The sequence below is a fragment of the Vipera berus genome, assembly GCF_964194415.1.
Source record: "Vipera berus genome assembly, chromosome: W".
Lineage (NCBI taxonomy): Eukaryota > Metazoa > Chordata > Lepidosauria > Squamata > Viperidae > Vipera > Vipera berus.
Window position 1 is genome coordinate 65124078 of NC_138210.1, and position 15175 is coordinate 65139252.

Consider the following 15175-nt stretch of genomic DNA (forward strand, 5'->3'; position numbering starts at 1 on the left):
TCCCCACCCCCTCCCCTCTCCCCAACCCTCCCCAACACCTCCCTCCCCTCCCCCTCCCCCTCCCCCCTCCCCGACTTCCCAAAGCTCAATACAGGGTATAAAAATACAAACAATCATAGTCTACCTTACGCAAACAACAATAAACTATTAAATCTATCGCACTTTAACTCTTATAAAATAACTACAAGCAATATAAATATCACATCAATACTTATTCAAATGCTAGGTGAAACTTTTTAGTCCCATATTTATTCTGGATATAATCAATCCATCTTCTCCACTCCACAATATATCTCTGTTGCTAGTAATAGCATATTCTGAAGTGCTGGATTTGGAAACAAGTTTGCCCTCTGTTGAATAGTTTTGGGGATTATCCAAGACCATCGTGGCCACTATTCTGTGACACTCGATCTGCCACAAAATCCCAAATGTGTCCACCTAAACAGGATGATTGACGGCTTCTGTTCTTAACATTTGAGTCTCTCTCTCTCTCTCTTTCCTCAATTGAGGATGTGCTCGTCCTTAATTCCTTTTTCAGCTGTTTAAAGTATTTACTCGTTTTACATAAATCTCCCTTTTCTTTTCAGCAACCTGCCCAAAGCCTCTTTCACCTGGTCATTCCTCAGGCAGTAAATCAAGGGATTTAGAAATGGGGTAATGGTGGTGTAGAAGATGGTTTCTAATTTGGTGACATGTGCTTGACTTTCTCCCCCAGGAGTTAAGTAAACCCCTGCCACTGACCCATAGAAAAGTGTGACCACTACTAGGTGGAACACGATAGTGGAGAAAGTCTTCCTTCGGCTCCCTTGCCTAGATTTTTGCATCAGTGTGAGAATCACCATGCTGTAAGAAAGCACAACAAAGATGAGGTTGACTGCAAACACGGTATTCATAAACATTTGGCAGATAAAAGGAGCTTTCCCTAAGGGTGGACATGCCAAGGATAGAATTGGTCCAGGGTCACATAATAAGTGATCGATGATGTTTGAGCCACAAAAGGACAACTTGGACATTAATATCACAGGGACAATGTACCACAGAAAACCAAGGATCCAACAAGTAGCCACCAGGGCTGAGCAAATACTTTGGGACATTACTTGCCGATAACGCAATGGATGGCAGATAGCTAAGTAGCGATCGAAAGCCATAGCAGATAGGAAGAAGCATTCTGTGCTGCCCAGGGAGAAGAAGATGTAGAATTGAAGGAAGCAAGCCTGGAAAGAGATGTTCCCCTTTGAAGTTACCAGGTCATAAAGCATACGAGGCATGGTTGTGCTCACGTAAGCCATCTCCAGCCAGGAGAAGTTACTCAGGAAGATGTACATGGGAAGCTGAGCCAAGTGGGAATCTAGGAACACCAGGGTGACAATGATAATGTTCTCTGTCAAAGTCAGGATGTAGAGAACAACAAAAATAACGATGAGCAGGTGATGTATTTGTTGCTGACCTCCAAAGCCCACCAAAACAAACTCTTGAACTTTGCTCTTATTGACCAACTCCATCTGGAAGGCAAGAAAAGGATCCTCATTACATACCAGAAACAAGTTCCATCTTCTCATCTTTCTGTTTCCATCGAAATGAGAAGCTGAGCAACCATGCCTTGTGACATCTGAATGGGGAGCCACCTGAACTGTCTTGAAGAATTCTAAGTCAATGTAGCTAGTCTTCCCTCCTCAGCCTTTGTGGGAATCAGCAAAGTTGGTAATGGCATTAGGAGCTGTGTCCCTGGTACTCTATGTGTGAATGTCTAGGGGACAAATTATTCTGTCCCCTAGAGATTTTCCAAACTGTGTTTATAAAATAGTGGATCTTTTTCACAATTGTATCTCCTTCCCTTGTTTCCCATATAGTGAGACCCACATTTTCTTGAATAAGCCAAGATCATTTGGTTCTACTGATTTTCATTCAAAGGTACCTCATCCAGTTTGACCACCAGTTGACTTTACATTGATAGTACTTGCCGGTATCTTATGCCTATGCAAAATGTTGATAACATCTAGCTGAAAGATCACCCCAAATATAGCATCAATATTTGGAGGAACAGATGATAATGCATTAGATGTTTAGTTATGGTAAGAAGCAGGAATGTAAGGTATTAGCCAAAGACAAAATGATCCAGAGTCAAAAATTATGCTTGAAGGCTGACTTTAAATATTTGGACTGGAACCATCAAATGAAACTCAAAGCAACATCCCTTTGGAGATCATTAATTCCTTCCAATTTAGGGAACTATTCCCAAAGGTGAATTTTAATGGTTTTGCTTTTGCTTTTTCTTAATATAGGGCAAACAAACCAATATAGTATTATGCAGGAGCTATTTGTGAAGACCTAAAAGTCTTTTTTTAAAAAAACCTCACCTTCCTCCAAATATTTTGGTCACCTTCCATCATGTAAAAATACTTTCTGTCTATGGAAATTTAGAGTTTGAGAGAGAAAGCGAACTAGATCCATTTCCTTGCCATTTTTGTTTTTTTCCCTACAGAATCATGCAAAGGATTTTTGTTTCATTTCTTTCTTGCACGGATGTAAGAGATTTTGTGGGGTCAGATTAAAATCCCTAATCCAGATACATCTTCCTAGAGAAAGAGTTTAAAGGTAAAGGTAAAGGTTCCCCTGCACATGCGTGCTAGTTGTTTCCAACTCTAGGGGCCGGTGCTCATCTCCGTTTCAAAGCCGAAGAGCCAGCGTTTGTCCGAGGACGTCTCCGTGGTCATGTGGCTGGCATGACTAGACGCCAAAGGCGCACGGAACGCTGTTACCTTCTCACCGTAGTGGTCCCTATTTTTCTACTTGCATTTTTACGTGCTTTCGAACTGCTAGGTTGGCAGAAGCTGGGACGAGTAACAGGCGCTCACTCTGTTACGCGGCACTCGGGATTCGACCCGTCAAACTGCCGACCTTCTGATCGACAAGCTCAGCGTCCTAACCCACTGAGCCACCACGTCCCTAGTAAGTACCAGATAAGCTGGTGGTAAATCAGCACTCCTGTGGATTGAACCCTGGGAAATGGATCCCTCATCAGTCATCACATAAATACTATGCATATAGAATAGCCCAAGGCACACATTTTGGTGAGAGAGAAGTTCCCTGAGGAAGGGCACCAGCATGTGTCTGAAAGCTTGGAAGACTAAAGCTCTGGTCCTGGTGACCAACTCTTACTGGATCCTGCAGCATTATCCTAGGACATATATATTTGCCTTCCTTCATGGCACAAAGTTCCAGCTTTGCCAGCACTCCAGCGATCAGGTGTTCACAACCTGGGTGCTTGACAACTAGCTCATATTTATGATGGGTGCAGTATCCACGGCCATGTGATCATCGTTTATGACCTTCCTTGCTGGCTACCAAAAGTCAATGGGGAAGCCAGCAGGAAGTTACTTGCAAGTTAAATGGGTAAGTTGCTTGCACCCTCCCCTGTTCACCAGCAATCACCTCCAGCTCTAACATGTTTATGCCATGCCACATGGGCCACTCATACAACATCCTCTGCCCAGCGGTACCTAAACCTGGCCCTCCTGCACTCTATGCCTTACTATACCTGCTTGCCAACCTGGCACTTAACAACTGATGATCCTCACTTAATGATGGCTGTGGGGAGTACTGGGATTGCCATCACTAAGCTACATGGTCATGTGACATTGTGCTTTACCACTTAGTGACAGAAATTCCAGTCCCAATTACTCTTGTTAACTGAGGACTACCTGCCTGTTTGTTCTTTCAAAGCCATATTATCTTTGTAGTCAAGGCTCAGCTGTATTTTACATTGAACTTCTGTTGTGTATTGCAAGATCCTTGAATGCAACTATCATATTCTTAATACAATGGTATCAGCTTGCCACCTTGTTTTATGTTTCATTTGTTTTGTAAAGAGATGAGAGCAGATGGTTTGCCAACAGCCACAATTATAGGAGATGACCAGGAAGAGCTGGAGGGCAGGGTCAAACATGTCATCAGTTTAGAGTTGTTCCACTCCTGCAAGGGACCTAAATCCATCCCCCCTCTTGAATTCCATTGAATCTTATCTAGCACCATTAGCAGGGAAAGATTCTTGTGTATAGATAATGTGTAATAAATCTGAAGTGCTTTAACTGAACTCCTGTTCCAGATTACCTGTGCCCGACAGCAATATTAAATTGAGCTGAAACATCTGTAGATGATTAAACACACGAGACAAGCATATAATATCACTACTTGGATCCGTTCATAAACACCATCATATCTCTCCATAAAATGTAACCTCAGAATAAAGTGTATTCTTAGTCTAAATGTCACAATATCAAGCTCTTAAAAAGAGACAGCCATGTTTTGCAAGCACCTGTTAGCAAAGGTAAAGATGCCCTTAAATGCACTCTTAACCAGATCTCATTTCTCTTTAGCCCTCTGCCAATTGGCCCATACCTTCTGCTTCTTGGACTAGCTGCCACCTCGTCATTTCCTATTTGGCATCCTCCCCACTGATCTCAGGATATGTGTCTGAGAGAAGGCTCCCACTTCTGGTGTTACTTTCTTACTTAGTAAATAAATAAACAAATCTCTCTCCCTGCTTGTTGTTGTTAATTGCAAAATCGTATCCGACCCATCGCGACCCCATGGATAACATTCCTCCAGGCCTTCCTGACCTCTACCATCTTCTGGAGTCCATATAGGCTCAGGCCTACTGCTCCAGTGACTCCATCCAGCCACCTCATTCTCTGTCGTCCCCTTCTTCTATTGCCCTCGATCTTTCCCAGCATTAGGCTCTTCTGCAGTGAGTCCTTCCTTCTCATTAGGTGGCCAAAGTATTTGAGTTTCAACTTCAGGATCTGGCCTTTTAAAGAGCAGTCAGGGTTGATCTCCTCCTCCCCATGCTACACAGCATCAAAAAGTATCAGCCTTCCTCTGATGGAATGTGCAGCTGAAGAAGGAGTTGGGGGGGGGATTTTGGCAATACTGTAGTACTATGACTTTTTGCAATGTATGGTAGTGAAAGTTGGACCATAAGAAAGGCTGAGCACCAAAGAATTGAGGCCTTTGAACTATGGTGGTGGAAAAGACTCCTGTGAGTCCCTTGGACTGCAAGGCGATCAAACCGGTCAGTCCTAGAGGAGATCAACCCTGACTGCTCTTTAGAAGGCCAGATCCTGAAGTTGAAACTCAAATACTTTGAGGGACGACAGAGAATGAGGTGGCTGGATGGAGTCACTGAAGCAGTAGGCATGAGCTTAAATGGACTCCAGAAGATGGTAGAGGACAGGAAGGCCTGGAGGAACATTGTCCATGGGGTAGTGATGGGTCGGACATGACTTTGCAGCTAACAACAACTATGACTTTTCAGGGAGGAGTTAGCATATTCCAGATAGGGGCCTAAGACATCAGACTTCACAGTGCTGAACTGGATTAGGAAGGGAGGGAAAGGATTAGGGTAGCCACACTGTAAAATCTCCCAGGTTATATCTATTCTGTTAGAAGACTATAGCTTTAGTCTGGCAAGATTCTGTCTATTAGGTGGAAGCAAATTAAAAGCTGAACTCAAGTGGAACTCAGTGTGCTATTTTTGCACTTTGGGCCTGACTCTTCCCTCATGCATCAAACGTAAACCAATCTCACAAGAGATAGAGAAAATAAACTGTTATTAAAAAGGATTTAAAATGTGGAACAACATTTACCTTTCGATGTTGATCTCCAGGCAATAACCTTGGAAAAGATAACTTAGAGTGCTTTTCTAATTAAGGCATCCAGCATGTGCAAATGAATGGGACAAGAGCAAGAATTCAACAGAATGCATAGAAGTTCTTTTTTTAAAAAAAAAAATTTTATTAGAAGTAAAACAAAGGTTTAGGCTGGATGGAGTCACTGAAGCAGTAGGCGTGAGCTTAAATGGACTCCAGAAGATGGTAGAGGACAGGAAGGCCTGGAGGAACGTCGTCCATGGGGTCGTGATGGGTCGGACACGACTTCGCAGCTAACAACAACAACAACAACAACAACAACAAAGGTTTAGGAAATTCTGATCCATTGTAAGATGGTGCTAATCTGAGATCAATGAAAGAAAACTGTTTTTGAAAACCTGCCTCCAGAAGCTGTGAATGCTCCAACACTGGAGGTTTTTAAGAAGAGACTGGACAGCCATTTGCCTGAAATGGTATAGGGTTTCCTGCCTGAGCAGGGGGTTGGACTAGATGACCTCCAAGGTCCCTTCCAACTTTATATTATTATGATTATGATTATGATTATGATTATGATTATGATTATGATTATGATTATGATTATGATTATGATTATGATTATGATTATGATTATTATTAAGACCAGTGGCACAAATTTCTTGAAAGCTTGCTTTAAACTGACTGAAAAGACAATATTTTAAAATTATGCAGTGAAAAGTAAATCGGCAGAGACAGATGGCCTAGGGAGAATTAGGCTTTTTCTACGGGATAAATGGACAAACCTTCCCACTTAAAGAAAAACAAATTGGGATGGGGAATATGGAGTTAGAACAGGGAGGAAAAGACTGTCACTCCTTAATTTTAATCCCTCCTTTTTTCCACTCCAAAACAGCCTTTATCACTCTCTGCGGACAGGACCCTCCTGGGACCTTAAATAACGAAAATACAGGGCCAGATTGCTTTTATTGGTGAGCTCATCATAAGGGGGAAGCTGGCTGGATTTGCAGAGAATTCTTCCAAATCTAGTAGTGTTTGTAGGTTTGCATTAGTGCTTTTTTCCCACTGTGGGACCGTCTTTTCTTCTAATCACTAAATATAATTGCCCTTCTATCCTTGAATCATGTGGGGAAAAAAGAACTCTGGATGGACATGCAACTAAACTCAGCTCTCTCTAACCTATCAATTCTTCTAGAGCTGAAGAAAGAGCCCTCAGTTGATCCTTAAGGTAGTTGCACCCTTTCCTTAAGTTTAAAGGTAAAGGTAAAGGTTCCCCCGCACATGTGTGCTAGTCGTTTCCGACTCTAGGGGCCGGTGCTCATCTCCGTTTCAAAGCCGAAGAGCCAGCGCTTGTCCGAGGACGTCTCCGTGGTCATGTGGCCGGCATGACTAGACACCAAAGGCGCACGGAACGCTGTTACCTTCCCACCATAGTGGTCCCTATTTTTCTACTTGCATTTTTACGTGTTTTCGAACTGCTAGGTTGGCAGAATCTGGGACGAGTAACAGGTGCTCACTCTGTTATGCGGCATTCGGGATTTGACCCGCCAAACTGCCGACCTTCTGATCAACAAGCTCAGCATCCTAACCCACTGAGCCACCACGTCCCTTATTTCCTTAAGTTTAGGAGAAGGAAAAGAGAGGAAAGGTAAACGTCAGTATTTAAAATATTGTTCCTGTAGACCTGGCAAGCTTGAAAAACTCACATGGAATGAAAACTACAAACATTGAGGCAATAGGTTTGATCCTTCTGGGGAAGGTCTACTTACCTGGTCACTAGAAGTCAGCTCTGAGTTGATAGCAATTGATAGGTATGTTTGAATCAAAGATCATAGGAATCAAAACACAAATCACGTTACACAAGTGTTTCTCTGTCTAAAAGAAAGACTAATAGTACTATTACTTTTCTCCTCATATGTAACTTCCTTGTGCCCCAGATCTGTACATATGAAATTAGCATGACAGATGTCATCTTGGGATGCCTCCAAACCTGTGGTAAGGAATTCTGATTTATACATTTTAAGGACCCTGGGACACTGACCAACATAAATATGAATCAGTTGCCAAGCATCTGAATGTGAATCACAAGACCCTGGAGATGCTGCAACATTCCAGCTGTTCGGCGCTTCTTCTGGGCTCAGCAGAAGTGCCAGGATCAGTGCTAAGCTCCAGCTGGAGCTGATCCTGGTGCTTCCACTGAGCCCTGACAGCCCTGCAGCTCCAACCATCTCTTGCTCAGGCTTGTGCGGTGCTACCACCGGTTCAGCTCATTCCCCTCCCCCGCTATCACTTTTCTAGGATGGTCACGTACCACCTGCCAGGTGCCAATGTACCACAGGTGGTACCTGTACCACTGGTTGAAAAGCCCTGGTCTATGGAGATTCTCAGTCATCCAGGTCATGGTTCTTCCAAAGGTGCTTTTTCATGAGGTAACTGGATTTTCTTGTTTTTCTTTGAAGATGTTTTGCTTCTCATCCAAGAAGTTTTTTCAGCTCTGACTGGATGGTGATGATCCTTCCATTCCCCACCGTCTAGTCAGAGCTGAAGAAGTTTCTTGCACAAGAAGCAAAACGTCTTCAAAGAGAAAAGAGAAAGTTCAGTTGCCTTGTGAAAAAGCACCGTTGGGATGCCCAAGACAAGAAACTGCATAAACCAGAGCTGGATGGGAAAGATTCACAGTAGCCACACCATAGAAGCTCCCAGGGCATATCTATTAGGTTAGAAGTTTATAACTTTAGTGTGGCAAGATTTTGTCTATTTGTTGTAAGGAAATAAAGAACTGGAGTTGATTGACTCTCACTGTGTTGTTCCTGTGCCACTCTTTCCACTCCCATTGGATATAAACCAAATTCAAAGATAGAAAAAATAAAACTTCATTTAAAAGAAGGCTTTAAAATATGGAAAATATTTAGCTTTAAATGTTGGAATGCAGAAAATCAACCTTGGAAAAGATAACTGAGAATGCTGTCTATGACAAGTGCTCTCGAATGTATCTTTTGGTTTAACTTGTCAAATGGACAAGCTCATTCATGAACTGCTGGCTTTAGTTTTCTGAGGTCCAAGAACTGTTGTTCATAAAATATGGTTTCTACTTTGGTCTCTTCTACAAAAGCAACTAAAGCACACTAAAAAGCAGAGACATCACCCTGCCAACAAAAGTGCATATAGTCAAGGCTATGGTCTTCCCAGTTGCAATGTATGACTGTGAAAGTTGGACCATAAGAAAGGCTGAGCGCCAAAGAATTGAGGCCTTTGAACTGTGGTGCTGGAGAAGACTCCTGCGAGTCCCTTGGACTGCAAGGCGATCAAACTGGTCAGTCCTAGAGGAGATCAACCCTGACTGCTCTTTAGAAGGCCAGATCCTGAAGTTGAAACTCAAATACTTTGGCCACCTAATGAGAAGGTAGGACTCACTGGAGAAGAGCCTAATGCTGGGAAAGATTGAGGGCAAGAGAAGAAGGGGACGACAGAGAACGAGGTGGCTGGGTGGAGTCACTGAAGCAGTAGGCTTAAATGGACTCCAGAAGATGGTAGAGGACAGGAAGGCCTGTAGGAACATTGTCCATGGGGTCACGATGGGTCGGATACGACTTCGCAACTAAGAACAACAACAAAAGCAACTACACTGTTGTTTAGCAAACAAGCTATCTAGACCTTACCATAAAGTATCAACATGATGTAAGGATGAGCCAAAAACATATTTGGGGACTTATAGTGAGTGAAAATTAATTGGATCATGTGACTACTATGCTGACATTGCAATGCAGGATCAAAATACGAACATGTTAACTTCATTGTTCCTAGAGTGAAGAGTGGCTTCAAGCTATTGCATGCCAATAGTTTGAAGTCATGGAATACTGTATCCGGTTTTGGTGACCAGGTTGCAAAAAACAATATTGCAACTTCGGGAAAAAGTGCAAAGAAGAGCAACTAAGATGATCAAAGGCTTGGAGACTAAAACATGAAGAACGATTGCAGGATTTGGGTTTGGCTAATCTAGAGAAAAGAAGGACTACAGAGGACATGATAGTAATATTTCACTATTTGAGAGGTTGTCACAAAGAGGAAGGGGTCAACTTATTTTCCAAAGTACCAGAGAGCAGGACAAGAAACAATGGAAACTAATCAAGGAAAGAAGCATCTTGGAATTAAGGAGAAACTTCTGAACAGTGAAGACAATTAGCTTGCCATCAGAAGTTGTGGATACTTCATCACTGGAGGTTTTTAAGAAAAGACTAGCTAGCCATTTGTCTGAAATGGTGTAGGGTCTCCTGCTTGAGCAGGGGGTTGGATTAGAAGACCTCCAAGATCTCTTTAAACTCTATTTTGATTGATTGAGTGAGCACATTCATATAGAGGGGGGAAAAAAACCTCTTGTAAGAATTTCATATAGAGACAGTTCTGTTTTGGTAGGTGATTTTCATTATAGGAAGAACGTTAAAGCAACTGATTTATCTGTGGAAATTGCTGGTAAAAACCAATCAATTAAGTAAATTCCAATTACCACATTGTTTGTACTTTTAAAACAATTGCAGAAGTTTTGCCATCCCCAAAATAATAATTGCAATTGTCCCCTGCCCAGAGAACTCTATTTAATAGGGTAAATCAGAAGTATATTTGCTTGTGTAGTCAATTTAACTTTCCGTGGGCTTATTGAGTAGAAGGTATAACGAGAGGACAATTGAAACAAATAATGACATTGGCAAAAACCTCAGTGAAAACAGAAAAACAACGCAAAAGGGAAAAAAACACACAGCATATCTTCATCCCCCTTTTCATCCTGGAAGTGTGTGCAGCCCTTTGAGGTACGTAGGACAGGTCATGAAACATGTATTGCAAGAACTATAGGAATGTTATTTTATTTTTGTAAGATCTTATAACTGAACATGAGAGCGGGCCAGAATTTCTCATTCTACATTCCTGTACAGAGATGGACTTGCAAGCAGCTGCTTCTACAAGATTAGGACCAAATATTTTAGAGCAGGTCAGTCTGCAGTCAACACAAATGCCTCAAGTTGTACCTTCAAACCAATTGGCGATTAATTCAAATTGGGAATTTGCTACTTCAAGATGTGGTGCTGGTACTACCTATGCTGGCTTCAGAAAAGGGTGGTCCAATTCATGGAAGTCATGGGAAACATTGGTTATTAGCCTGGATGGAAGTGGGATCCGAAGGGCATCTGCTGGAAGACTTGTGGGGTTTTTTGCAGTTGGTTGGCCACTGTGAGAAAAGACTTCACGACTAGATGGACCAGGATAGGCCACAAAAGGCTCTGCTCATGTTCTTAACTAGGAATAAAGGTAAAGGTTTCCCTGTCTAGCCATGTCTGACTCTAGGGGGTGGTGCTCATCTCTGTTTCTTGGCCAAGAAAACATTTCTTGGCCTGAAAACATTTCCGTGGTCATGTGGCCAGCATAAGTTAGCAAAGGTGCATGGAACACTGTTACTTTCCCACCAAAGTGGTACTTATTCATCTGCTCGCATTTGCATGCTTTCGAGCTGCTAGATGGGCAGGAGCTGGAGTAAGCAACGGGAGCTCACCCCATCGTGAGGTGCTTGGGTCTCAAACCTGAGCTGCTGGTTTTCCAGCCAACAAGCTCAGCATCTTTAACCAGTGAGCCAACATACCCCCTTCTTAACTAGTACACAGGCCACAACCTCAGTGTTCTGTGTTCCCAATACCAAGAGGCAGTTAAGAACATGGCCATCACATTTTTTTAAAATTCCATTTATATCCCGCCCTTCTCCGAAGACTCAGGGCGGCTTACAAGCTTAGCAGTAGCCTTCATTCTATGTATATGCCTGCTTATTAGGGCTTTCACACACACCCCAAGCGGCATTATTACAAAGTCAGCTTAATTGCCCCCAACAATCTGGGTCCTCATTGTACCTACCTCGGAAGGATGGAAGGCTGAGTCAACCTTGAGCCTGGTGGGATGCGAACCTGCACTAATTGCAGGCAGCTGGTGTTACTTAAGGAGGCATTAGCCCACTGCTCCACCATTTCTGAATAGTGCTAAAAAGCAGCCCCACATAAAATACATTGCAGAAATCCAACCAGATAGCAATGAAGGTGTGACCTACTCTAAGTCTTCCTGCCATACTGTTGTCCTCTTGGGCTACAGTGGTCAGGGTTCTCAGCCAGAAGGACTCAGGCATCTGACCACAGCTGCTACTAAACAAATGAAAACATCCCAAGTTCACTTTCTCTTCTCAAGAGAGAGAAAACCCTCTTGAGACCTTAAATAATGGAAATACAATGTCAGATTTCTTTTATTGGCGAACTCTTCATAATGGAGACGTTGGGTGGATTGGCAGAGAAATCTTCCAAATCAGGTAAGGTTTATGGGTTTGCATTACTGTTTTTTCTACTAACTAAACTTCTTATGTTCTAATCAATAAATCCAATTGTTCTGCCATCCTTGAATCATTAAAAAAAATGTAACTGTGGCTGGACTTCCAAATTAACACAACTCTGCATCCTACTAATTCTTCTTTTAGAGCTGAGGAAGGAATCTTATTCACCCTTGATCTAAAGGAAGTTGTAACCTTTTCTTAAGTTTAGGAGAAGGAATAGAGAGGAAAAGTAAATTTTAGTACATCAAACATTGCACTTGTTGAGCTGAAAAACTTGAAAAACTCATAGATCTAAAGCTACATAGAATGAAACAATAAGTTTGATTCCTCTGGAGAAGGTCTAGTTATATGGTCACTGACTTGATGGCAGCCAATCAGTATGCTTAAATGAAAGACATTTGAACTTAGGAACCAATATATGTATGATGTTACGTGACTGTTTCTGCATATAAAATAAAGATTACTACCTCTTCTTTTCTCTTCTTCTCTAATTTCCTTGTGGCCCAGATCTGGACATATGAAATTGGCATGACAGATGTCATCCTGGGATGTCTCAGAACCTGTGGTAAGGAATTCTGATTTATAAATGTTAAGGACTATTTCAGGAAGAATCAATCCAGATTTTTGAAAAAATAATGTTGGACTGTTAGGTCCTGCTAGTGAAACTGGTGAGATGTGTGTCTGATGGACAAAAATTAGTGAGAAGCTGTGTTTTGATGGACATGATGGGTTGGGGGAAGTTAGCTTGGGTAGATTGTATAACATTGCAGTGACAGTTAGGAAATGAGTTTAGGAGTTGTCTAGAAAACATAGATGATGGGGCAACTGTATAGGATAAACTCCACCTTTAAATTCTTTATCACTCCAAAACCCACTTCCTTCTTTTTGCTTTCTAGAGATATATTCTCAAGTCTTTGGTGAACTCTCCAACTTTTATTTTTTACAAGGGTTACTGCCCTGTGAGTAGCTAACTGTCACAGAGACATTAATATTCATCCAATAATTGTCTGCTGGGTGGTGGTTGGATGAACAGCCTAGCAGGCATGTCGAAAGAAATTGCCTGTCTGAATTTAGAAGTGGAGAACATCAAGAGAGATTTTTCAGTGAGTATAGCTTCCAGTCAGGGTTAGCCTTCTCTGAGATCATTTTACCATGAAGGGACATTTATTCATGTTTGGTGGACATGGAAGAAAGCTAGAAAAAATGTATTGCATTTAATAATACAGAACATTTTAAGGATGAATATATATGTAAGTAAAAGCAGAGACTTTTCTTTTGGGACTGATGGATAAGGAGAGGGGGGAAAAACCATGAAACTTTGTTTTTATTTTTGCAATTACTGAGAATTCTGAAACTTGAAGCCCATAACAACTATATAGGATAAACTCCACTTTTAAATTATCACTCCAAAATCCAGATCCCTCTTTTTTGCTTTCTTAGAGATACATTCTCAAGTCTTTAAACACTCTTTCAGAAACAATCAATCCTGATTCTTCAAACAGTGATATTGGACTATGTCTGATGGTGTGAAACTGGTGGGACACATTTCAATCTGTAAACTAATGGACAGTAATGGATCAGCGGAATGTTGGTAGAATGTTGTCTGATAACATTGCAGTGATAGTTAAGGAAATGAATTTGAGAACTCCCTAGAAAATGTGGGTGATGGGACAACTATAACAGGATAATGCCCAAAGAAGGTCGATAAGGACGATTCAGGAGCCAATTTCTATGAATCAGAAGGACCTGGCCATGTTTAGTCTGGAGAAATGATGTCTGAGGGACAATCTGATAATGCTCTTCAAGCATCCAAAAGATCCATATTTGTTCCCTGTTGTTTCACAGCACAGGATTCAGAGTGACAGATTTAAGTCCCAGAGAAGCAGTTTGGATTAAATGTTAGACAAAAATAGTAATGGTAAGAGCAATTCAGTGGTGATAACCATCATCCCGAAAGAAGATGAGTTCTCCTTCATTGGAGGTGCTCAAAGAATTCTCAACATCCATCTGCTGGGGTGCATAATTTGGATTCCTGGATTGAGCAGATATGAAGCTATATGTGAAGCTATGTGAAGCTATGATTCTGTAAACTAAGTTATTTGAGGTTAAATGGGTTTAGTTTTGATGAAATGGTCCTCAAAGTTTCCTTTTTACGAAGCATTTAGATTATGAGTCTAGAATAGACCGAGTAGATCACAGTTCTATTTATTTATTTTTTTTGGAAAGGCTACTCAGTTTTGCACATCATAAGGCTGCTTTGCAGGGAAGTTATGAAAATAAAAGGAAATGGGGTCATCATTTATGACCCCACTGGCTTTCTTGATAAGAAGCAAAGAAGGTTGGGCAAGTGAAAAGTAAGTTAAAAAAAAAGTAAAAAATCACAAATGTCATTTTTTTCCCCTTTCTAGAAAAACGGAGAGGTGAAGCAATGGGAGAAATCCTTCATTCTTAGTAATATTTATTTGTATTCTAAAAGGATGCTATTTATTGAAATTCCAGTCCCAAACCTAGCTATCTATCCCTTTACTTCAGATTTCGGGAGGTAAAACAGACCTATGTTGATAACTCTACAGTCATTTAAAATCAAAATACCTCATATTGTGCCACTATATTTGACAATTATATATTTTTTTTCTCTTAGGGTCCTTCTGACAGCTAAAGATGGTTTCTGTGTTGATAATTTACAGAAAGCATTGTTATAAAATATTTTTTTCCTTCCAATTTTAAGTTCTTTCTCTTCATTTTCTCTTGACCTTTAAATTTCTTATCACTCCGACACTCAGTTCTCTCTTTCTGCTTTCTAAGATATGTTGCTGTTTTCTTCTATAAATTCTCCAACTTTTCTAGATCTATTGGGTGGTGGTTAGTGAATAACCTGGTAGGCAAGCTAAAAATTATTGCTTATCTGAATTTAGAAGTGGAAAACAGCAACAGAGAACTTTCAGGCCAGTGATCCTCTAGGCATGCTTAATCCGTAATAGTCTTGGATCCACCTCCAGATGTGGACTTCAGCTCCCAGAATTGAGCAGTTATTATGGCAGTTACTGAGAATCCTGATAGTTGAAGTCCACATATCTGAAAGCTATCCAAGTTGGGGAAAGGGATCATAGTATGGTTTCTTTCAGACATTGACTGTTTCCCCAATGTGTGATTCTCCTAGCAACCGTGGCACAAC

At 41.4% G+C, this 15175-nt stretch overlaps 1 protein-coding gene across 1 annotated transcript; it reads right to left on the bottom strand.

The window, feature by feature from the left end:
- Positions 1–560: 560 nt before the first annotated feature.
- LOC308676359 (olfactory receptor 11H6-like) lies at positions 561–1502 on the bottom strand (the record flags this gene model as incomplete). Its single annotated transcript, XM_081342169.1, has 1 exon — positions 561–1502. One exon carries the CDS (start codon positions 1500–1502, stop codon positions 561–563), a length of 942 nt encoding a protein of 313 aa, XP_081198295.1.
- Between the last annotated feature and the right edge of the window lie 13673 nt (positions 1503–15175).